The 24,655-nt window shown below is 42.1% G+C and overlaps 1 protein-coding gene across 11 annotated transcripts in view; it reads right to left on the bottom strand.

Moving 5' to 3' along the window:
• Wdr62 (WD repeat domain 62) overlaps positions 1-24,655 on the bottom strand; it is an 82,990-nt gene that overhangs the window by 30,478 nt on the left and 27,857 nt on the right. For 7 of the 11 annotated variants that reach the window (XM_086978159.1, XM_086978166.1, XM_022816392.2 and 4 more), the window contains 14 exons: positions 15,862-15,952; positions 15,338-15,552; positions 14,307-14,423; positions 13,970-14,068; positions 13,077-13,250; positions 12,709-12,881; positions 12,262-12,472; positions 11,675-11,970; positions 11,114-11,370; positions 10,837-10,945; positions 10,508-10,679; positions 9,844-10,248; positions 3,843-4,076; positions 30-212 (listed from right to left, as the gene is read on the bottom strand). In XM_086978159.1, coding sequence (XP_086834285.1) covers positions 30-212; positions 3,843-4,076; positions 9,844-10,248; positions 10,508-10,679; positions 10,837-10,945; positions 11,114-11,370; positions 11,675-11,970; positions 12,262-12,472; positions 12,709-12,881; positions 13,077-13,250; positions 13,970-14,068; positions 14,307-14,423; positions 15,338-15,552; positions 15,862-15,952 — 2,736 coding nt within the window. Of the gene's footprint in view, positions 1-29; positions 213-3,842; positions 4,077-9,843; positions 10,249-10,507; positions 10,680-10,836; positions 10,946-11,113; positions 11,371-11,674; positions 11,971-12,261; positions 12,473-12,708; positions 12,882-13,076; positions 13,251-13,969; positions 14,069-14,306; positions 14,424-15,337; positions 15,553-15,861; positions 15,953-17,272; positions 17,581-24,655 lie in introns of all 11 variants that reach the window. The other 4 variants (XM_022816416.2, XM_022816425.2, XM_022816407.2 and 1 more) reach the window with 3 other exon arrangements.

Below are 24,655 nucleotides of genomic sequence, written 5' to 3'. Positions count from 1 at the left end.
ATATAGTTATTATCTTCTCTTTTGGTTACCTGTTTGGTGCTGTTGCTGGAGATGTTTGCGTCGGTTGCAGTGGCACTGGTATTAGTTTTGTTATTGGCAGCAGCGTTGGAGACATTGTTGCTGTTGTTGTTGTTGAGGAGTCCTGATCCTGAACTGTTGCTACTGTGGATGTTGGCTTCCTGGCTAGAGGGCTCATCCTTTTCATCGTCCTCCTATGATTAGTTGTAGCATAATTTGACAATGCCCACACAAAATGCCCGGTTGGTTCCCGTTAAATAGTTTGTTAGTCTGGCGGTTGAATAGTTTTTTTATAATTAGGTTGTCTTAGTGACATTTCAGGCACATATGCTCTTGATTCAGCAGTTTTACGCGACAAAGATACACCATTATTATTAAAGGACACTTATACAATATCCATATTAGTACAACCACTCCAGGCTTAAGTATGGTCCGTGTAGTTTAAGACGCTCGGGAAACCTGCCGATTGCAAATGTCTCAACGCCCAGAATACTTTGACCTAGCCACTTTGTTTGTTAGGTTCTTATGGCGCGAAAGAAATTGCAACGTTCCTTTATGAGACGTCTTTTTTTGGTCTCGAGCCTTTTTGGAGCGTTCTCATACATTCCGGTTTGTCACTTTCAGTGATTAGATTGAAGTATAAGATTCGCGTCGTCTCTCGTACAGCAGCAGGACGTTGCGTGAATTATGTAATCATTGGCTACAGCGCATAGCACATACTCAGAAGCTGGCTTTGCTTTAGTCAATGATTTGACCGACATGCTTGCCACAAAGTTTCTTTCTCTGCACGATTTGGTGGGCGATCAGCAGTTGATGACTGTCGAGTCAGCGATGTCATCTGTGCCAATGATCATGCAGGCAAATGCGGTCCGTGACTGTGTCGAGCATCGTGACTGGCTGACGCCACTTGGCTGGACGGCTATTAATAAGACACTGAAACGTCAATAAGTCCTAACCACATCTATGGGCAAACCGTTTAAATAACATTGTCACTGAGGCTGATTGACCACTGATAAAAATCTCAAACCAAGCCAATCGTTACCGGTAGTGGTATGGGATAGACTAAAAATAGATATGACAGACTTCGTACGATGGGATCACACAGAGATATTTTAACAAGTAGGGGCTCTGCTAAGCACCAGCAGAAATTTTCACATCTCGGCGATATATAAACACAATGAGTACAGTCATTTAAAGCTGGAACACTTTAGATAGGCTTCGTGATTTGTTTCCCACCAAGTGACGACACTACTTAGATTATGGACCACGAGTGACCAAACACTGATGATCATCATCATCCTCGACACATCGCTTAGCATAAGATCATCTCGCCTCACGGCATACGACGCTGCTCTTCTGTCTTTAATTTCGAACGGGGAAACAAATTGAAAGCTTTAAATTTTCAGACTAAAGCAGAGTTCGAGAACACACACAGCAATGTCATTGACTAGCAACAGCCTTTCGGATATCACTGATGCAGCCATAGCGTCAGGCGGTCCGCGCCTGAACGGTAACATTGCCAGCGTCACTCTGGCTAGAGCTTAGAAGCCACGCTCAAATGTTGGGAGAATCAACGACCGGGTGATACGTTTGCTTCTGATGTTGCGATCGGTCTATGAGTGAGAACAACTCAACACGTTTGAGCACCCTCCACAGACGCACACGCATACGAGGCGGGTAAGAAGTTGCGCTCCGTTGTGCCGCTGTTCTAGCGAGGAGCTAGACTGCTGGCCGTCGAACTTAGCACTAACGCTTACGTTCCTCTCGCAGCATCATCACCATTCGCTCGAACAAAGTCAACTTCCAGCAGCGCGACCAATGTTACTGCTGTAAACAGCAAACGCCTCACCTCATTCGTAGGCCGGCTCCCCGACGACGCCGGCACAAGTTACTATCAGCTGCCCCTGCGCCTGTGCCGATCTTTGGCGCTCGGTGGTGGCACGTCCAAGCCGGGAAGCTCGCCTGTACGAGTGGCCAACCATTGCCATCAGGACAATGTGAGCAACCGCCATTACATTGGTAAGATGACAGAAGTATGTTGCAGCCTTGCCGCATACGTCACACACTCACAGCGCCATAAACACTTCGGGCCGGCAGACCCGTGAACAAACAGGTACTCAACTAGATAGCTGTCAGTAGCCGGGGGATCAGTAGCGACGGAGGCCGTAGCAGCGGCAATAATAGCGGCTTCGGGCGCTGCTGATAACAATATTATCAACAACCACCTATAGTAACTGACGCTAATATCTCAGCGGGCAAACGCGGGGGAAAACAGAAGCCGAAGCTGGCAAAACAACAGAAGTCGGGCACGTCCCTGCCGCATAGCTCAAAATTATCTGAATACATCAAGAAAGATAAAAATTACTCCTACAAGAGCCACAACAGCATATGACGAGTTTAAACAATGAGGGGGCCAAGCGAACTACAGGCTGGCCATTTTAGAATGCGTCTAGATACGCAATCTTCCACTCCGGTCTCTGGGCACTTGCGGATCGTTGGTCGCATGCCAGATCATAGAGAACACACTCAATTAGATTTTTGCCTAAGCACGATTAATTTGGGTAATTGTGGTAGCTGCATATCCAGGATAACGAGGCTCTTACGAGATACGAATGAGAGATCACCAAAAATACGACTAATCACCGTGTAAACATTCATTTCAAACAGGTAACAATGTAAATTCTATTTTCGTGCAATGTTAAACCGAATAGGGCGTACGATCCGATTGCAAATTCTGGGATTGTGACCCAGCCGAATCTATTATGAATTAAAGAAAGTAAACCTGGCTGCTTTTCCTCAATTGGACAACATTTTCTGTTTACTCTGTATGTGTGTGGCTCATCCAGGAGTAAAAGGCCATACAAATAAACACATTAATCACGAGGGAAGGGGAATGCGAACAAGTATACTGCAGATATCTAACTGGGAGTATAAGCCAGCAAAACTAAATGCCATGGCAAACGAAGAACATCTATTTTAGGAACGGCGCCATTTAAAGTTTTTTCCTCATCCACCATCTAACAGCGTCTAAGAGCGTCGGTTGGGTTATCCAACGGACCACTCAGCACCACCTCACTAACTTCAATCATGGCTTTTTATATTTTCACGAACAATGTAAACCACTCTTCTTTAACAACTCTGGTCGCCGCCGCACAAAAAACAACCTGGTCACTAGCAGCGTCGATGGCTATAGAGCTGAAGCACAAAATTGAACTAGATACCACCAAACATACGCGAATATACTGACGCATCATTGCGAGCTAAATTACCCACTGAACGTCCCCGAAAGTTAGCACGCTCACACACAAACACATGTAGATATATATGTGATCGATCAAATAGCAACAGCGTAAACAAACCGACTTTTTACACAAGCATCTTTATTAAAGAAACGTTTGCGTTCACGAATAGCGAATTACTCAGTCGATTTATTTAAAAGGTAGGCCTAGTTAAAAAGCAGCATGGGCCACAGCAGTTCTATAGAAATTCATGCATTTGGTTGAATGTTAGTGAGGATGGTAGATGATGGATGTCAACTAAGCAATACAAGCCCGTACCAATCCAAAACTTGCTCGAAGTAGAAACTTAACGACGCTTGTTATTTTGAGACTCGAAACTTTACCTTAACCAACGATGTGCTATTACTGACGCTGCAATAACGAAATGAATCGCTTAGGCAAACCTATAATTATTTAGGCCACACTTCGAAACACAAGCGGTACAGTAATTGGTCAAGAATCATTCACTGTAACTTGCTCAGACTATCCGAGATCAGACACTAACGATGCCTCATCTGAAAAACTCCCGACACGAAAAATACTCACGTTAACGACGACATTGACAGCGCCTTCGGACTTGCTTTTGTTTAGCCGCGGTAAGTGGACAATCGGGTCCGAAGCTAAAACAGATTTGATGACAAGGGGTCCCCCTTGCTCCATGCTCTCCATGCTCTGAGCCCATTTGCCACGAGGGGGTGCAAGTGAACCGCCCAGACCTATACTGTCACTTACGCCTGAGCTAGCTGCGACACCCAGCTCGCTCAAGTCTCCGCCGCCTACCTGGAATGGCACCACCGAATACAATAACTAATCCAGCCATAGTGTTTCACGTCTGAGTGCTGGTCTCAATGCATCTATAAGCCTATGCCGTGTACGGTTTGTACGACGCACACGAGTGTAGTCAATGTTAGTGCTCGGATCGAACATATCTACTGTTAGAATGAATAGCAGCGGTTGTCACGATAACAAGTTCAAGTTTGAGAGTACGCACGAACTAGCGTCACTGCACTCACCCTTCAAGCCGTTATGGAAAATCGTAGAACTTAAGAGTTAGAAACAATTCAACAACAACGCTAATATCAGTCAGTTCCTTTCGGCTTATTCACCGTTACCACTACCACCTACCACGGTGGAAATGTTGCCTTGATTAATGGAAATGAGTACCATATTCACTGTTCTAGCTTGATTCCGCCATTGAGGGAGGCTAACTGTACACTGGCAATATCGTCGCACTCCTCCGTCCAGTTCATCATCGAACGAACCCAAAGTAGCACTATTTCAATGGTATACGAAAAACGTACATCGAATGCTCTACAAGCTCGTCGTCTGCCTAATCCCATTAGCGATATATAACTTCTATATTTAGGGGCCTTTGCGGAGGACCCTAAGTTTGCGTTGGAGTCGCACTGGCCGCGAGCACAAACAAAGGCCAACGTTTAGTCCTACTTCGACTCTGCTAATACATCGCGTAAATCTTGAGTTGTTTTTGCCGTGCGTTTCCCTACTATCGAATGGCAACGACAAGATGAAAAACAATCGTTACCACTGTACAGGTCCACGTGTGATCATCCACGTTGAAGCGCTATTTATCTGACAGAAGTTATTGCGGCGCTGATATGTATCATATCCCCTTCTTTCCTCTTGCTGCATTTGTTGCTAATACCGCTGTGGATGTTACTATCCGCTGCGTTCACAACAACGACTACTTCATTCTTTAGTTGGGAAATCAGTGGTGCATCGATGTGCGCATCTCAATAGGCCGACAACAAACGGCTAGGAGCGCCCAGCTGCTACGGGCTCCACCGCCGCTGGCGGACACACACGCAGACTCTCTCTCCACGATTAAAGCTCTGATCACCGACACAGATATCAGACAAAGGTCTCCGTGCCAGACCAAGCGGCTTGAGATAAAGGAGGCAAGAATCAAAAAACGAAATCCAAGTCTCCAACATGACGAAGCCTACGCCTATACTAGTACACTGAGGAATTTCACACGTGGACAAATACATAGAACGGAAGCACATCGCGTGCTTCCTACTAAATCGTCAACAAGCCAGTACGGTGCCGAAAGAGTCTGTGCGGCAGACGAGCTGCTGTATGGTAGTCCCCCTTATCCACATCAGGCCATCCTTGTTAATACATCGATTCTGCTGGAAGAAAGCTCCGTGTATGAAGGTGCGTCTCTATGTGTATATGTATGCATCTTGTGCCCATTGCGACCTAACTGACCACCTAAATCTTTTCTTCCTTGCACCGCTGCACAGAACCGTGTTTGGCGACTGGTCGAACGCTTCGTTTAGAGTTGTCTATAGCTGACAAGCAGTAACACCATAAGGCTGCCGATAGAAACAGCGGATAGGCGCAGAAGCTCACTCTAAATCCTCTTCATTCACGTAACCTTTCCAAATGCTCTATGACTTTACTGCTTCATCGGGTCTGGCTGGTGTTCGCTTGCGTTGTAGTATTGATAACTTTTCTCTGCGTGTGGCGGTATTAGCACGAGCTTTGAGCCGACGGCATCGCTAGCACATCAGTGCCATCGCCAACCGCATGTAGCTGCTCATTGGACAGGTCTGTATATGGGCATGTTAGGATAAGCTTTGTGGGGTATGTTGCTTCCGAACCTGCTGCCGTTGCTATTACCGCTACAATGGCGCCCTGGACTATTGCCGGATCGTGACTGCCCCGTCAGCGTTTCTGTTCAGCTGTGCGCATGTGCCTGCATCGAAACACCCCTCGACTCTGGACTGACAAGCAGATAATACGATAAATACCAACAAGTAATCAAATTCGAAACGGACGGCCTGCCACTTTACTTTTCACCCATAGCTGTCACCTCTAACGGCTGAAGTTCCACAGCCTCGGTGGCACATCAACAAATCGTATCATTATAGCGCTCATCCTTACCGTTGTGGTTGGATGCACCTTCTCAGAAGACGAACAGTCACAAAGCTACTGTCAACAGTGACCACTGTTCTCTGTCGAAATGATGACAGAAACGATCACGCTCAATATGAACATTTTCTTTGGTAAAGGAAATGCCATGTGGCCATTTATGCAACAAAAAATCATCACGACAAGAACACCAATGCTATAATCACCATCTACACATATGACTGATGCTCTGCTGGTTGACAATTCGTCCTGTGTGATACTCTCTTAATACTGATTGCATTGGCCACCCTTCTTCTGAGACTTCTCAGACGATCCTAAACACCTGGATAGTTCAAGGTATACATATTGGACAGCTGCATAATCGTCAATATTTTGTTACAACAAATAGAGCAATAACAGTTGTTTACATTTAGCCTAATTACTCGCTCGATTCTTGTCCTGCACTTCATTGTTGACGAATATGAGCTCTTGTTCCTGTTACCATGTTCGATTTGAATATATATTGATTCGTAACGGCATCTGCTGCGCGTACCACCTCTTTCTTTCGCTCCCCGTGTCTTCATGCTATTGCACACTTTTCCTCTTCTTCTTCTCTGTACGAGCCAGTTGTACTATACCGTCTACCGCAATTCACTTTTTATCATGCCTTGACTTCATTTGTTCGGATGTACGTGTATGTTTGTGTGCACGGTGGTGCAGATGGCTCTCATTTTGGATGCCGTAAAGTAGTACTACATAACTTATCAATCTCACCGCGAACGTCTCCGCTACGTTTTGATTAACTAGGCTGGTCGTCATTTCTTGTATAGTGGGCACTCAGATTCATAGACAAAGTGAATATAAAGAGAAACCATAATCCGTTTACTGTTATATGCTAAGTGGATGCACAAACGACCTACAGGTTCCGCCAGTGATCAGAGGAATGGACATCAGCGTACGCTCTTATATCGCAGAATCACAGATAGCAACTCGTCAAATCAGCGACTGCTCCTGCATAGCCAGTTATGAACACGTTGGCTGCCAAAAACATGCTGCCATATTGGATTTTTTCACTCCGAGAGTCGGAGGCTAGATGCAATAGTTTGTGGAGGACAGAGAGAAAAAGTGTATTCATCTACAACGGCAAACAAGGATATAAGAGACAGCATTTGTGAAGCTGAAAGTTGACCTGCTTGACAAACTGGGTGCAGAATTCTGGGTGGAGTTTTAATTGAAATCGAGATCGTAAGCTCTCTGGGAGAGCCCGCCATGTTGTCGGAAGGATAAAATAATAACTAGTGAAGTTGAACTGGCCGAAGAAAATATGATCACTATTGGCACCCCTATTTTCCCAAGTGTAAGAATCATCAGTTATTATCGAGGGAGAGTTAGTCGAGACACAAATCTTTTTTTATTTGTCAACAATACTAAAAAAAAAAACCGTTGATATCGCGTATTTTGATAATACTTTACGTCCTCTTATTTTTCGTTCGCGTCCGTAGCGTCTGCGTGGTAGACGTTTCATTTTTACACGGCTTCCTCTACACAATACATGGACATCTGATTAAATTTTAACTACCTGTAAACAGTAGTTTTACGACGAAGTATTAGTTTTTAGAATAGTAGTTTTTTATAACGGCCAATAACTTCACAGGGAAAACAAACCGCCACATTGTTTTTGCGGTTGTGAGCCGCCTTTTACTTGCGTGTCTATGACGCTACAACACTGCTGTTGTTACCGTAACGACGACACCCGGCAACGGTGGATCATAGCCATTAACTAGCTCTTAGTCGAGCTATGGCCGAATAATTAATAGATCGATTAATGAAGTTAGCGAGACTTTAGACAGCGTTCGTTGGCGGGTTACAAACTGGTGCCGTATCTTCGACCTCCACCCAAACAGACAAAAAATCAAAAATCCAACCACAGACAGATATGGGCTTCGATAAACATCCGCGCCTGCTTACATGTCATGGGTGCCACTAGAGACCCAGATAACCCACCATACTGGCACAGTACAGTTAAGACTACGGCGACAATGAGCAGAATGAATGATCAAAGTTCTATATATGTATATGGATTATGTTAAATATAATTTATAGGCAAGCTTCATTGCTTTCTGTACTCGAAGAGTTGTTATAACGCTACTCCTGGTTGTGCGCATATGACGCGCTCAATGATAACAATTAACCGCCGCAAGTAAATAGAATATGTAAATGCTACATCGAAAATAAAGCTAATTTCAACAATGTTACTAATAAATGACAATAAATAAAAATGATTTAAAAAAAACTGCTGGTTGCGCTCTGTACTAAATGGGTGACGTTTCTTATAAATACTGGTATTCTTATATATTCATATAACCACTAGCATTACGTATCTGTGAAGTGCTCTACTGTTCCTGCAAGTTGTGGGTGCCAGTAAACTTCGGGGGTCTAGGACAAAAGATAAAGGCCAACGCTGACTGTGCACGCTCAACTCGATATACAGATACTGTGGCTAAGGAAGTGAAGTCATTTGTTCAGGTTCACTACGGCTCAGTCATTCCGTAGAATCGACTGTTTCAAAATTAATACCCAGACGGCGAGAACTACGAACAAAATTTTGAAACAAAGTTTCCAGGTGTAAAGATAAGAAAAATGTTTTTCTGACTACTTTTCAATTATTGAACAATTGAAAAAAATGTTATTCAATAAATTCCGTATGGAAGGTAAAGCAGATTAGTTCTAGAAGATCGGACTAATCGTTCAGTCGCGTATTTTTTATAACTGTTTATTGTTAATCAAATACAGATCGTTTTATTATATCCAAATACAAGTAACAACAGATGGGTCACGCGGGACACATCAGCTGTTTGTGCTAAACGTTCAGAAATGAGGTCCGTTTTCAAGTAAAAAAAATATTAGGTAATATAGTCATATAGCAAAACCATTAGAAAAGTAAATCGATGTATTTGCAGGAGCTCTGTATGTTTTGCCGTGCATTACAAAGCTTAAATTGTATAATAAAATTAGAGCTTAACATTTATAATGCCAGGTGCGCGAAAATAATCGAAGAGCTAGAATCATTATAGAAAAATTCCACTACAAAAGAAACTTTTCATAGGATGTATCTGGCAAAAAATCTTTCTTAATAAAATGAATACGTAATAAAACTGATCCATATAGATTAGAAAGAACTCCCTACGTAACATAACTAACAATATAGTCATTCTATGACTTGACCCTTTATTGACTGCTTAATCAGGTCAAAAGTTATGTCGCATGATACAAATGGGGACTGATTAACATCTTTATGTAAGTATCTACCCCCAAGCATAAACTCATAATTATTTGTCCCTACTTAATCTGTTGACACTGACAGCAGAAACGCAAGACTCTGCCTAAAATACTTAAACCCGCTAAACGTTGAAGAGCAAAAAATTTGCTCTCTTTAAGGCTTCGATTTCGTTGACGTCATCTTCAGCGCGAACATTTATCTTCACATATTTCTATCCAACCCTAAATGCGTTGTAATACAGTATTTCTACGCTTTTGTTGTGTAGAGAACTAACGAGCCCACCATTGAATGGTTGCTCACACACACTCATCCTTCATGCTTCTATCTTACATTACACCTCCATGTTTTGCGGCTGGCTTTTCCTTAGTTAAAGCTTAAATAGTCTGCACTTACCCGTTTCTTAGCCCAGTTCGGGAGCTTGCCGTCATCGGTGGGTGTCTGTGGGGCACTCTGCACTCCGAGGCCCCTATTTCCATTAACGTCGAGCTTGGAGTCAAGCGTTCCTTGTTGAGAAGGTGCTTGTGATCCCCAAATAATAGTATTATCCTGCTCATTTACTAAACCCATTTTTGAACGTATCGTAGTCGTTATTTCAGCAGGAAGTTTCCACACAAAGATACAACCGTCACCAGAAACGCTGATCAGGTTGCGACCGTCGTCGGAAAATCGTAGCCCGGTAACAAGCTCCGAATGGCCAAACATTTGGGCAAGGCATTCGGCCGTTTGATAATCGTAGACGTAGATCGATTTGTCTGTGCATGAGGTCGCACAAAACGTTCCACTCGGATCCAGAACCACCTATAATAGGTAAGAATTTGTAGGGACGGCAATTTTAACAAGAAACTTGGGAAGTTCTAGTCTTTAATCTGCGGAAAAAAGTTCGTGCTAATGTAGAAGCAGGGCGTCTACACTTGATACTCTTTGAGGACTGAATGTGAATATGATCTATTTTGTTCAGACATGTGCTATTGACAATTTACGACAAACAAAAAGAAAAAATAAGTTTTTGCTTCGTCGGTCATAAACGGAACACGAAGTTGCTGGTGGCTTACTTTACCTTAATTAGAGTACCATCCTCTCCTTGGGCCCCCCTGAATGTGCGCGTATTCTTTGAGGATGTTACGGAATAAACTCGAACGTGTCGATCTTGGCAGGCCGTCAGTATATGCTTTTCCGCTCCATCAAGCTCCATGTCGAACAATGTACATTTCCCACTCACAAGGTGTTCCCTATAACGAAAACAATCCCACTTAAATGATCATAGATCATACATAAAGGTAAATCAAAATCTCGTTAGATTTAACTGTTTCTTGTCTAAATATGCGTTTCAGCTTGTCACACACCCAATCTAGTCGACTACCAACAGGTTATTAGAGAACATCGTACCTGTTGAAGTGAATGTCAGCAGATGAAGAAGATTCAGCAGGTAGCTGTGCTCTTCGGAAGATGATTTGCTTGTCCGCTCCGCACGAAATCATCTGCACGTTGTTCTGACCTGAACATTCGTCGAAACCCATTCATATGATAGACAGACCGTTACTCGTCAACAAATATGACTACGCTTAGTATAAATTAATAAAGAAATTATGACTTCACCTTATAAAAACGAAGTCAATTAGGACCCACTGAAAAAAAAAATATATATATATATATACATACTAACCAGAACTCGAGAGAGAGCCTTGAAGCGGCGAACGGACAAATTTGAGAGCTGTGATTGAACTCGAATGGTCGGCCAGTGTTTTGATGAACTGATAACTTCTTGCCACGTCAAAGATATGAATAAATCGGTCGCGCGATCCTGACGCCAGAAGGTGTCGGAAACCACACGCTGCCGGCGAGGTATACTCGAGGCAGAGGACCTCCGAGTCGTGAGCCTCAATTTTTCCCAGCTGTTCCATTTGTGGAACTCCGAAGATACTGTTAACCGAATTAGATTATAATTTTCTCACAGAATAGATTTCATAATGTATTTCATTTCTACTAATATTACGTAATAAAATACACGATAATGATATATATATATACTGCGGCGTAGAGTGGATAGGGAGAGAATTGGGGTCTGAGAGAAGACAAAAAGACTATGTATTCCGTTCTAACTGGCATTGTGCATAACTGGTACACATTCTGATTGCCATAAACCACCAAAGGTCGTGCTATTACATTGAAGTGAAGAACCAATCGTGCAGGTGTAGTATAAAAGTAGTAGCACATTTGCACGTACGTGATATTTCCAGATCGGTCTCCGCACGCAAGATGGCTTCCATCATGGCTGATCTTCATGCAACGGACACCATTCTTGCCATCGTAGTTTGCGTCGACTTTTTCGCTTGATCCACCGGTAGCACTGTTCTGGGTCGTTAGGTCGATATCAGTGATGTAGCTTAATCGAGAATCCATATAAATGATTTTAAGTAGTTCAGGGCAAAAGATGTTGCGTTTGACCGAGCTATCATGTAAGTTCCATGCCCGAATCGTGTCATCGCTAGAGCACGTAAGGAATGTTCCTTTTGGTAGGCCCTGAGGAAGCAAACAACTGCTATTCATCTTCGTTGTGGCGACAGATCGAATAATCGTTAACATTATTATACGCATACGCTCAATGAGCTTGAATTGAATTATACCAAAATCAAAATCTGCGACCCACGTATCGCGTATACCGGCAAATACTCGCTTCCCTATAGTTCCTTATCAAGAAATCAATGGTTGTCTTCAAATTTCACTATGCAATTATAGATGTACTCGTTTGAAACATAGAAATCGTTACTGAAGCAACAGTTTGTCCATTCCAAGGGCACAAGAGAAACGAACCTGTAACGCACTAGAATATGTTTCAATGCCCCAGATGCAGGCGGCATGAAATAGGAACGAGAAGCATTTGCCCACTCGCTTGGGCTCCACCACCGACCAAACATAAAGAGAATGGTCGTTGTAGACACACGTAACCCGTTTATGTACTTCGTCATACGTCAATGCTACGACATCGGGGTAGCGGGAGTTCTCGGGGTGGTACATCACAGCGCTGTGTAAACGATAGAACAATAACAGGCCCACTGACTATTGGATTCCGTCCATGTAAAATGCACGCAGTGGCGAAACGAAGCTACCTGTCTAGATGAATATAGAGCAAAGCGACTACAGCGATACTACGATAAAACGATCAACGGCATATTCATCATTCTACGTGCATTGTTATGGCCATAAATAATCTCTGATGTCGCATTATGAAGCAGATCGTGAAATAGTGCACGAACTTACTTGGGACTGACTCCTTTGGCGATGTCAACTCCTAAGTGATGAGGTTTTGGCAAAGTGCAAACAAAGTGCAGCGACAATGGGTCAAAACAACGCACGGTACCGTCGCTACAGCCGACGAAGATTCGGTCTTCGCCGACGCTGATTGAGTTCGCTACTGACGTTTTCAACTCGACCTTAAATTCGAGTATTGAAACAATGAATTGTTATTTCAACTATATAGTTGCAATACAGCAGATGCTCGTGTTTTCGAATCATTTGTGAGCCATTGTGTGAAACAGTAACATAGCTATCTCGCGCGAGTTTTTTTCTACGTATCTGTAATAGAAAATTTCCATTTGATAAGTGGCGACCTGCTAATAATCACTAACCCATTTGTCCAGGAGTCTTCGTGAATTGAAGACACACAGAAGACCGCTTTTTGTAATGGCATAGGTGTTTTCGTGAAGCGCCCCTTTTCCGCAGTCCGCGTCACAGAAGTTATTGTTTCGTTGATCACCCAGGATAGCGCTGCGCCCCATCAATGGCATTGGTTCCGCCATGTTCTGCAAGCAAACGGACGGACAACTGTTGTAGTTCTAGACCCAATATAATGATTTGACTTTATTGCGCTCGATTGCTACTGATTAATAATGTATCTTTGTATGTAAACTTCACTCAGTTAACTATAATTCTCTCGGTTACTGGCTCACTCGCGACATATTAGGTACATTAGTTTATGGTCGAGGGAGCAAACTTCTCACTTGATTCCACATGGATCGATACGATAATGCCGCTTAGCTTAATACTGTGGCACACACTCCTAGCAATAGACCTACTAGTTGGACTGGAAGATTGCAGTACAGGTAACTAATCTTATCAAATTGTCAATAGGTTCGGAGTGCTTGTTCAACCTCGTCGTACGACCCTCCATGTTGGCATTTTATTACCATACCTCGGTGTAGGAAGCCGTAACAGAATAAACACTGATTTTATGTTCGGCAAATGACAAAACCGCCACCAAGATCTCATTTTGAGACCATTAGAGTTCTGGGTCGCATCACAACCAAATCAGCCTATAACTTCAGCGGCCATTGTGCCATCAGATGCTATGCGACTCGTTCCGACACTGTTAGGAACAACGCTATATAGTTCAGCGGTAGCAGACAATAAAATCTGTTCTAGAACTATTCATAATCGGCGTACGTAACTAAGTGGACCTTATAAAAACAGTAGAAATTTAATATGAGCAACTGCTATAACAATTTTTAAAGGAAACACTTACAGCGATCAATTTGGCATGTTCCAAATACCAAAACTTGACGTGCCGGTTGCCGACGGTTACAAAATAATTACCCGAGGCCGCGAATGTCACCGACTTCACCTGTAGGTAGTAATCAATGAAAATACTACTATTGTTCATTTAACTGTTCTCGAATCAGTGGTTATTGGAACAACTGCAATTGTAAGTATATAAATACCGCTTGTCTATGTATTTATTTCGTCCAGCTTCTGCATACGCCCCATAGTATCGGAAGCAACGCCAATACTTTTTAGCAGGTTAATGTAAGTTAAAAAAAAGTTATATATATATGGTAGTAATGTAATGCTGCGCTACGAACCTTGGAGGAGACTTTATTTGATGCGACCTTCGTGTCGCTTCGCCAGTCCCAAACATTGACGACAGAATCATGTTGGCTTCCGACTGAAACGACATATTTTAAGTTGGGGGAAAAGGCCTGCAATAGCAAAAAACGTAACATAAGAATGATCATCGGTGTAGAACAAACTATGTGCTAAATATCATTTTTTTTTACAAATGTAAGAAATTCATACGCTCACATCAAGCTAGACAAAGCTATATGCAGCGCTACCATATCTTGACGATGTTTCTTTCGACATTCGTCTCAAGGAAAAATCGTGCATGTAGTGGTATAAACGTTGGTGTGACGTCAAAATGAATGGCTTTAAGACTTCACGTTTCGGCGTGATATGATGGCGGCGATGTCTATACATACACTACCATTTTTAAGGTGCATAACATGGACCATTTTACAGACGTCGGCGCCCACGAAATTATATTCCTCTTTCTATCCACAGGTAATTAGTAGAAATTAGATATTCGCCGTGATGGACCTGTTCATCAAGTACCTTGTCCATCACACTGAGTCAATCAGCTATCTAAAGGCAACAAATGAACGATGCACGATTTCTCGTTCGGTATGCCGACCAGCGAAATCCAAACATAGAACATACAATCGTTGAACTACTGAATTTAGGCGTTGCATCGTATTCACCACTTGTAGAATGCGCCAGCAGCCTTCGTAATCAGTACAATGTTAAACGCCATGTTGCATGGAGTGAATCTTCATTTTCACTCCGTTCTACCAATAGTTTAGGACTAAATAGTTTAGGAGTCGTATAATGACACTGCTTCGAGTCTAGCCTAATTGTATTAAGTTCGGAATTTGTTTAAATAGCAAAAATACATGATCAGGCCACAGTTTAATGCTAGGAATAGGCTATTCGAAGTAAGGAGCACACCCGACAAAATCACTAACGCTAACCGTTTAAGCTTGAACAATGTTTACAACAACGATATGATATCTTTTTTGTACTTTCACAAAACGAACTAAAGCTGTCCTCAACTTACCACACAATTAATTCCGTATTTATGGCCAGGGAACTCGGCGAGCTGCTGGCGTCGCTCGACGTCCCAGATTCGTAACTGGGGTTGGTGACCACACTCGCCAGTCGCAAGGAACTTCCCGTCCCATGAGAAAGCCAACGAAGTAATTGTCTTTTTTGACGGTGATACAATGTGGGTCTGCCGGTTCGTTTTACTATTGTACAAAATCACTACACATCCTGGTGATAGCCGTATATTAGCCAATGCACACAGACACAAAAAGATGGTACCTTAGAGATTATTCCTTTGATAATGCAGGACCATGTGACTCTACGTGGAAATCAAAAGTGAGAAAAAGTTAAGATCGACGTGAGTTCAGGCGGAACTGCAGCACCGAATACTGCATTGTTCCATTGTTGTTTTCGTAATAAACTGGTCTGAAGAATGATTAGAAATTTGCTACATATACATGCGTAGACTGGTACATAAGAGGACCTGATTTATTAAATCTGCCTGTTTTGAGAGTTACGATGTTGTGCGATACAAACCAGCTGGATAGGCAACGGTTGCGGTAAGCGGGTCAACAGCCACGGCGGCGCTGCTAGTCACGGTTAGTCCAAGAACGCGCTCCAATTCTACCTGTACATCGTTGAATTGATGAAATAACAAAAACTCATTGTAAATTTCATTATTCTTCACAACATCACGGACTATTATAACGAAGTACTAATAGAACTACCATTAGGCTTCCACAGGTGTTAGTGACTGGCTATGTTGCGGTATAACTGCGGTATGTTTGTAGCTTAGTAATATTAAGCTGATTAGTGGAACACTCGAATTCAGCAACTAAATGGATAAATTCTAAAGCATTTTGGTTATTCTGTCAGCTTACAGAAATCATACAACCGGACGAAATGACCATCTCTTGTTATTAAATAACATGTTCTCAATGTTTACCGGAGCGATTATTAACAAAGCTGTTACATCTGAGCTCGGTTTGAAGTTCGGGAACTTGACCCGGCTTGACTTTGCTTCTGCCATAACGTTAGCAATTCGATAGCTATTGCGTGTTATTTGCCTAGGACAACACAACCAATAAACATTTAGCAGAGTGGACTGTGCCCACTCTCCCCGCACCAGCCAGCGACTTGCCTGTAAGGTCTTGGACGATTTTCAGCAATACTATCCCTTAAGGTCTTGTTCTAACATGTATGTCTTTCACTATAGACATTTCTAGAAGACAGAAAAGCTAGCAATTCCCTGCAGAACCCGCTACAAAAGTTTTCTGTAGGGCGTAACTTTTGTCCAAAAAGGAATAGGCAATTTTAGCTCTCAGAGATCGCAAGGCAATGACAAGTTCTCTAACATAGTACTCGATATGTTACTTTTCAAAGCAGAAAACGGCCGACATATCGGTCATCGTACGATACATGTGACATTCGCACACTGTTTTGAGGCCGTATACAAATGCAATGAGCAAATATGTAGAAATTATGATAACTTTATGCTGAAGCCTATTATGCGCCAACAAGGACTATTTAATTAAATCTATATTATTACTGTTCTAGTTATTATTATTATTATTATTATTATATGTTTATGAAAGACGGTTGGCTTGTGACCACATATAAAGCGTGCGACTGTTGTTAGTGCGTGTTTGCTTCCGTCTACGCAACGACACTGTATATATATTTGTATGACCGTACAGATTCCCTCGCTTACGCAGCAGAACGAATCGTCCATTTTGTTACATCTTTTCGCAGTACACCCGGAAGCAAGCTAACTAACACAGAATAAGTCCGTATTCCGAGATCAGATTTCGATTCACACCGTCAATAGAAATATGGGGATTAGCGGTTAGAAACAACAACCGTAGCAGACTTCGACGTCGTCATTGTCGAAATCGTTTGATTAGGAAATGACATATCGGTTTAAGACGCGTGCATGGTGGACTCTTACATCGGGGTACCGGACAAATTCGTCGACCGTCTCAAGGATCGAATCTTCCGGCAGACGCTCCAAGATCTCCGCAGGCATTGTCTTTGTCTGTGATTTGTCCACCTGCCAGCCAATCACAGAAGCTCGAATACGCCGGAATTTCACCTCCCGTCGCTACAACCGCAACCGCAACAGATGGTGGCGCTGTGCTGCCCACTATTATGATAGAGGCTAACGTTGAAGTAACTGTTCTCTCATATCTGGCATTAGCAGCACAGACTTTGTTCTTCTCTCTCCCTTCGTGCAACTTTTCATATGGCAGTTTTCTACTATAGTAGGCAAAACAAATCACATAATACAGCACATGTGCCAATAAGAACCTGGTTTATTCATAAAATACTAGATAACTATATAATGAGCCGCACACACGTACGTGTTCATAAAAGTACATTCGGCAATTTCCAGTGCGGAGTGTCTAAGGTCAACTAGACAAGTCTATTCTAAACTGAGGTACAACATAGAACGCCGAAATCATCCAGAGAACTTGTTAAGCACATATGCACACACAAACACACACACACACACACACACACACACACACACACACACACACACACACACACACACACACACACACATATCTATATCTGCCTGTATATATATTCTAAGTCGACACTTGTTCTGAGTGCTGACGAACAGTATCACACATGTACAAGGTCCACCGAAATTTACCCAGGCTCATTAGCAAGAATACGATTCTTATTAAACATTACCTTTGTTAGCCCACTACAGCCTTTTCGACATAATTCTACCGTTAGGTTGGTCTAGAAAACCCACCGTCTCGTACGAGTTGTTTTATTAGTTGGCTGTATTATGTATGTATATCTTGTAATTCTATGTTATTGCTTCAGTTACCTTAATGTAGATGCTTCATTATGTCCTGTTCTAGTCGCCCTGTGACCCATTCTCCAGTGTCAGTTATCCCGTGCCCTCATCGCAATTAAATTGTCACTATACAATCGTAATCCTGTTACCCCCAGCGGCTGTCCCGCAATTTTAATGATAAACTAACCTTAACTGATTCTTATGTCCCTGAGGAAACAACACCAGTAAGAAATGTGAAGACCTTAATACTTTTCAGAAATCCTCAACAGTTTCCCAAGGAAAACACGATCTGTTAGTCCATGGTGGCGGATGCGAAAACCTGGCTTTTTTTTTTGAAAAATCGAATCTTATTATGTTTATTGTATAGAGCTCGGCAAGCTGATAAACATTTACGTTTAGATATTGCTAAAATACGTATTGAAAAAGACCATATTTTCCTTGCCTATTTTCTTCAGTTTCTCTCAATTTTCGTTCGTAATTTTCCGATAAAACCAATTTCCCAAACATGTCATTTTTGCCACGTATATATATAGGAAGCAACTCTTTTAGAAGTATAAGATTATACTACAATCTTTATTCATTTGTCTAGTAATCGTCGAGATGCGAACGGCTGTTAAATTGTATGCAGAGTAATTTAGTTAGAGTTAAAATAGTTTATATAAGTGCGACGTATAGAGTAGTTTTAATCAACATTGCATCTATTACATGACTCTGCCGTGCTAAATGAACGATTTAAACCAATGTCAATTTTTCGCAGTTGTACGGTGTCACTAATTAGAAAACGCTGACATCGTTACATATCAGAAACAATACTTGTTCGTTGGGGTTTTGTGCATTATCATCTCCTCCTGCTAAGCTCGACTATAGCGATTACATGCATAAATATTTCTAATTATTGTAGGGGTTTTGCTGCCGTTCATTTGCTCTCCACATATCGATTAAACGTTATTATAGAAATGGACAAATGAGTGACGAATGATATAATTAATGAACAAGATTAATTTCTATATTACATCTCCTATTTTTTACCCCTTGCTTTCGTTTCGGTGACAGACTTGGTCGACCAAAAACAACCAAGCCAGAGGATCAGGTACGAGCCACGGTCCAGAGTCGAGAATTTACGCATCAAACAGGTGCTGGTCACCTGCTCGGCAATAACGAGCGCGTTTCACCGTTCGCAAAAACCGTTAGACGGAGTAAAAGACCTCCACAAATTTTACTACCATTATTTGAACACAATGCGTGACTGGACGACCTGTGACTAGCTGTTATCTGTAGAAGGTCATCCCCAAACGAATTGCCAAGGGTTGTCTTCATCACTATGAAAAACTTCCACAATTTCATTACAAAAATATAGAAAAACTAAAGACCACAGTGCACGCCGAAATCCTAGCTAGATATTAGCTTTACTTGACAGCTGTTGGCCTATAAAGGGTGCAAGGTCTATATAGTACCTGTACAACTTCATCGACAAATCTTGCTAGTTACTCTCGTTACTACTACGGGCCGCTGTGCCCTAGCTATTGGTTCTTGTCAGCGCAGAATCCAGCGTTCAGTACTTCGCTTGAAGTGTGGGTTACTAGCACCAGACTACCTTTCACTCGAATAGAACTTCATGCACTGACTGCTACGTGTGTGATAATTGCTAAATGTGATAACCACTGTGATTCACTTGAAACGAAATCGTATCCATGCCTGGTATGGCGTACTGTGGTATCGAGTCTTCTCAGGTGTTTTTCGATAACGCTGACCTGATGGCCGCAATAAACAAACACAGAATGCATATTATACTACTCAGCCTTTATATACATATATACTCATAAGTCCAAAGCGTGCCCAACTATATTTCACTAATGTTAACTGATTTTCGTGCTTTTTTTTTGGCTCTGCGTGACGGGCGTGCCATGGAAGGTGAAGAAAAGTTTCTGTTACGGATGCACCACCAGGAGTAAGCTAACGAGATCGGCACACGCTGTAACGCTCCTCGCGTTAGAAAATAGAGCCATGAATAGGCACGATTACTTAACAAACGCATTGACTTGCTAGTTTAGGCATAAATCCTAACTTAAGTAAGTCGGCTCATCCATCAGCCATCTATCACCTGTCCATCCCGCTCACGAGCAACAGTTCCTCGCGTAGTTCATTCGAGTGCATAGAGTTATCAATGTGCATGCACAGATCTTCCGTAAAGAAAGAAACAGCGCTTTTCGTTTGTCTGGAGAATGAGCTGTTTAAAACAGCCTCGATAGTTTACGCCGGAACGACAGAACATCGACAGTACGATTTACCATTAAAACGTAACCAAGCATCACCCCGAAATGAGCATACGCTGAACCGACTAATCAAATAAAGATTATTCGATGAGCATACCCTTAACTTCTTTTTTGAATGTATTTACATATTTTCAATGAGTTCTCTAGAAAGACACATCGTGTTCGCGTGCTTATGTTCGTCTCGACCTCGACGGTACAGCCCAGCATCAATCGAATATACTGGAAACTTAGAGCATTGCCGAAAATTCCTTCAAGATGAGCGATCCGTGCAGTTGCCGCCGACCCCGTGCGGATCGAGTCAGTTTGGCGGGCTGTGGTAAAGCGTCGTGCGACGACAATCTATTTGTTGCATTAACTATATGTGGTGGTATTAGTTGCGACTCATGCTGATGCGGCAATGCCGAGAACCGTGACAGCTGGGGGTGCCCTGTTATTGAGCTGAACTGTTGCTGATGGAGCACAGTTGGAGCAACGTTTGGTGCAAAACTACCGGTTCTCAAAGGCACCGGTTACATAAATTGTTGTCGTTAGGTGGGATGGTGTTTCTCTATTCTCACATCGGTTAAGGATTACCTCTGAGTCAAGGCAATGGATAGTTTGCCACCCCTTGACCTCACAGATTGGTGTAAGGTGTACTTTGTCAAGCTTGGTAAAGTTCCTGATTTTATTTCATATTGAAGCTATACTTTTGCTAATTTAGAAACTAGCACTATTTAGTTACTGTTCTATCCAATGGCGTTACTGATTGGTATTCGATTTTCCAAAGTTAGGAACCGAAAAAGGCGCTTTTATTGGGAAGCGAGTTGGATCGCTCGATGAAGTTTCATCATCGTCCAATCAATTTCGACACTAGAAAAAAATTTACCACCTTCCACGGTATTGGTACGATTGAGCGGGAAAAACGGGTCTGTCTTCAACGAATGATTTAAAACCTGGTCTATGGTATGATACCTCCCTCATCGCTTCGTTTGTTCGAGGTTAAACCCACCTGAAGCTATGTTGTCCTACTCCGTACCAGGTGAGCCTACGGATGCTGATATATGTCGAAAAGAAATCAAATAGTTCGAATACATCTGACGTTTCGTTAATTTTCGGGTCGGTTCATTTTTAAGTACTAAAATAAGGGCGTTCACAATAAGAAACATGACCTGTATTTGTTTTTTATCATTTGTTTCATCATCAAAACATACTCAAGCAAAAGGTCCGTTAGCCGTATTATTGCGTTTCTTTTTTTTCTTCTTATCGATCATTCGCAATCTTGTACATTAACAACCCTTATTTCTGTGGTCCTCAATTTACCTGTTTTGGTCAGCCCATCAAAGAAATCAAAGCGACGGACAGTTATCGACGACAGCGTCGTTCAATAACTTGTCCCGTTTGTTTGTGAGACAACGCGACCATGACACTTGTGCCAATATCGCTCGCACTTACATTAGTAATGGCTAAATTGTTATTGCTACTTGTCTATCTAATATTTCGTTTCATAGCCTTATCGGAAGCTAGAAGAAAGAAATCATTCGGCACAGAAAAACACAGAAGGCCAGCACCGATCGAACAGGAACGCCTGTTGTCGGAAACCACTTCGCATGGTAACAGCAATGGAAACACTAACCCGGCGTTTTCGCCATCCTGGCCACCATTACCACCCACCGTGATTTTGCTGTGGGTGGTAACAGTAACACTGTTCTTTGTCAAGAAAATAGCTGCTTCAACATGATCAGCACGAACAACATGAAATCACTGGCTGTTGACATCGGCATCCGTTAGGCTAAGAAAAGTGTCCTCTTAGCAAAACTGACTTTGTCCTAAAAGTTTATCCGTAAAGAAATTTTTACCAGCTGTCAAAAAGGATCGGAAATTTTCTAACTAAGATTGTTTTCAGCCACAGCCAATAACAAGGTACTCTATTCTAGTTAAAAAAATACATGAAACTATTTGTCTTGTCCCTCTCTACTTTTTGAAAATTTACTATACGATAGAACTTAGTCAGTCTATTTTGGTGCAACAAAGCACGAATTCAAGATTGTACTCAACAGTTCCTCAATGTCCGATGATCCGATGGATATCAAGAGTCGCGATGTTTTTGAATAGTGCCTCTTCGATTCATTAGTTTCAAAGCTTCTCATACATAATCGAAGGCTTTTAGTCAAATTTGTGTTAAAAATGAGTCCCACCCCCTATAGATGGTCTGCATGTGTCAATATATCGGTCCACAGCCAAGCACCATTGAACATTTGGTGTTTATGATCTGAAAGCAGTGTACACATGTGACACAACCCGTTATAGTCGATCGATCTTTGTTTTTAGTAATTCCAGACTGATCAATGTTCGGTCATGAATAGACGTGCCAAACTGGACGTTTCCGTCGCAGAGTTTATATATTCTTTTTTTAACTTGGTGTTGGGTTTACGTGACAAGCTATAAAAATACCGCCACTGTCCATTACCTCGTAGGCGCAGACTACGCCACAAAACCGAAAAGAGCATACACCTGTAAAACTAATAGCGATTACTCTCAAATGCTTTTTTTTCGGTAGGCCTGTAGAGTTCGATTTGCGCCCAATACCAAGGCCGCTCATTCGTTACATAGCATCTAGGCATAAAGCGCTGATAACCCACATCGGTGGTCAACATTCAGTCAACGGTAATTCTTTCCCTATCCTCTTTTCCTTATTTCCCGTTGCTTATTTTATCCTCATGCTTACGACGAAAACCTAGTACTTGAATAGCAATACTGCTCCCTTTGAAGCCACCGCTGGTTAGCATTCATATCAACAAACGGCACAAATTTCGTGAACAAAGCGGTTCAGCACTGTTCCAAAAAGGTGTAGGCTGCTTCGGCTTGATCCAGTCGATTGGACAAACAACGAGTCCTTCATTGTTTGTTTTGATTTTCTGAACGTTTTTTTTACGAATGAACATTTGTCAGTGTTGCTCGATAAGTGATCGGGTCGGTTCTAAGACGTTTCTACGATGACCCGATTGACATGTCTGATAGTCTGTCGGTGACACTGATAGAGTCAAACGCTTCCTTCTTCAGTGTCGGCACTCCCAGTCGACACCACGTGCAAGACCGTTTGCTTATTAACCGGTTGTAAAGGCTGCATCTCTCGCCATTTTCCTTCTATCGTGGTTCTCCCGTCTCCCATCTCAGCATAACTTTAAATTAATGTATTCAGTTTTGAGTAGTATTTTTGTCAATTTTTAGGATTAGTAAATATTTTTCAAATTCGTCATTTATATAATCATGTTGAGCTCTGAGAAGGTCCCTGATCGTGCGACTGATTATAAAGCTAATTATCGTATATAATATATGAATTGAACAACACATACATACATCATCCTGCCCACGCGCTTAACCAATCTAAATGCTTCTACAGATCTATCCTGAGTATTACAACACTTCGCTTTAATTTAAGGTCACAACATTGTGCTTACTTTGCGAAAATCGAAGGCCATAGATTGTCCTCGACTCTGTTATATTGTATACGCCGCGCGAACAATCATAAAATCCACGTCTTAACTAGCGCATCAACAATGGGGCTCACTGCGCTGAAGTATTAGCGGCTAGCCAACTACCACAATATCATCTCATCATCATTATTAGTATGCTTTACGAATTGACTGAACATGCCCAGAAATGGGTCGACTCCTATACCACTTATTAAGTGATATTCAAGTTTTACGTTTCAGTGGCTCATCTTTACTAAAATTAGATGCATATGCATACGAGTGATGCAAAGTGACCTATAAACAAAATAAGCGTAGCCAGGTTGCAAGCAAACATTTTCTGAGAGATAAAACAACGAATTGCGAACAGAAAAACACTGTCGCAATCCAGATCCTATCCGGATACCTGGACACCTGTGGCTGGCAGTTTGTAACATCTATTTTCCTCCAGTCGTTCAATTCTAGCTATATCACTAGATTTCGATTAAGGAAGCAAGTTTTTTTCTCGTAATGTTGCGGCTAAATATGAGTTTTTTGTTTGAATTTAATTGAAATTGTATTTCTGTGGACTCCATTGTATGTGTAGTTTCCAAAATTCATCCCAGAGCTGGCTAAGTTATTCCTAAGCAAAATGCTCTGCAAATAACGATGAGAAATAACTATGAGTATGAGTAATTTTACGAAATCTTACCGTTCGTCCTACCTCATCTCAAAGGGTTTACACAATAACCATTCACACAAGGTTTGGCCTCATTCGTTCTCGCTGACTGGACCAATGAACCCGCATGGACCTTGCC

The sequence above is a fragment of the Varroa destructor genome, unplaced genomic scaffold (assembly GCF_002443255.2).
Source record: "Varroa destructor unplaced genomic scaffold, Vdes_3.0 BEIS01000001.1, whole genome shotgun sequence".
Classification (NCBI taxonomy): domain Eukaryota; kingdom Metazoa; phylum Arthropoda; class Arachnida; order Mesostigmata; family Varroidae; genus Varroa; species Varroa destructor.
Note: the sequence above shows the minus strand (reverse complement) of the source record. Positions and strands in the feature narration are given on the sequence as shown.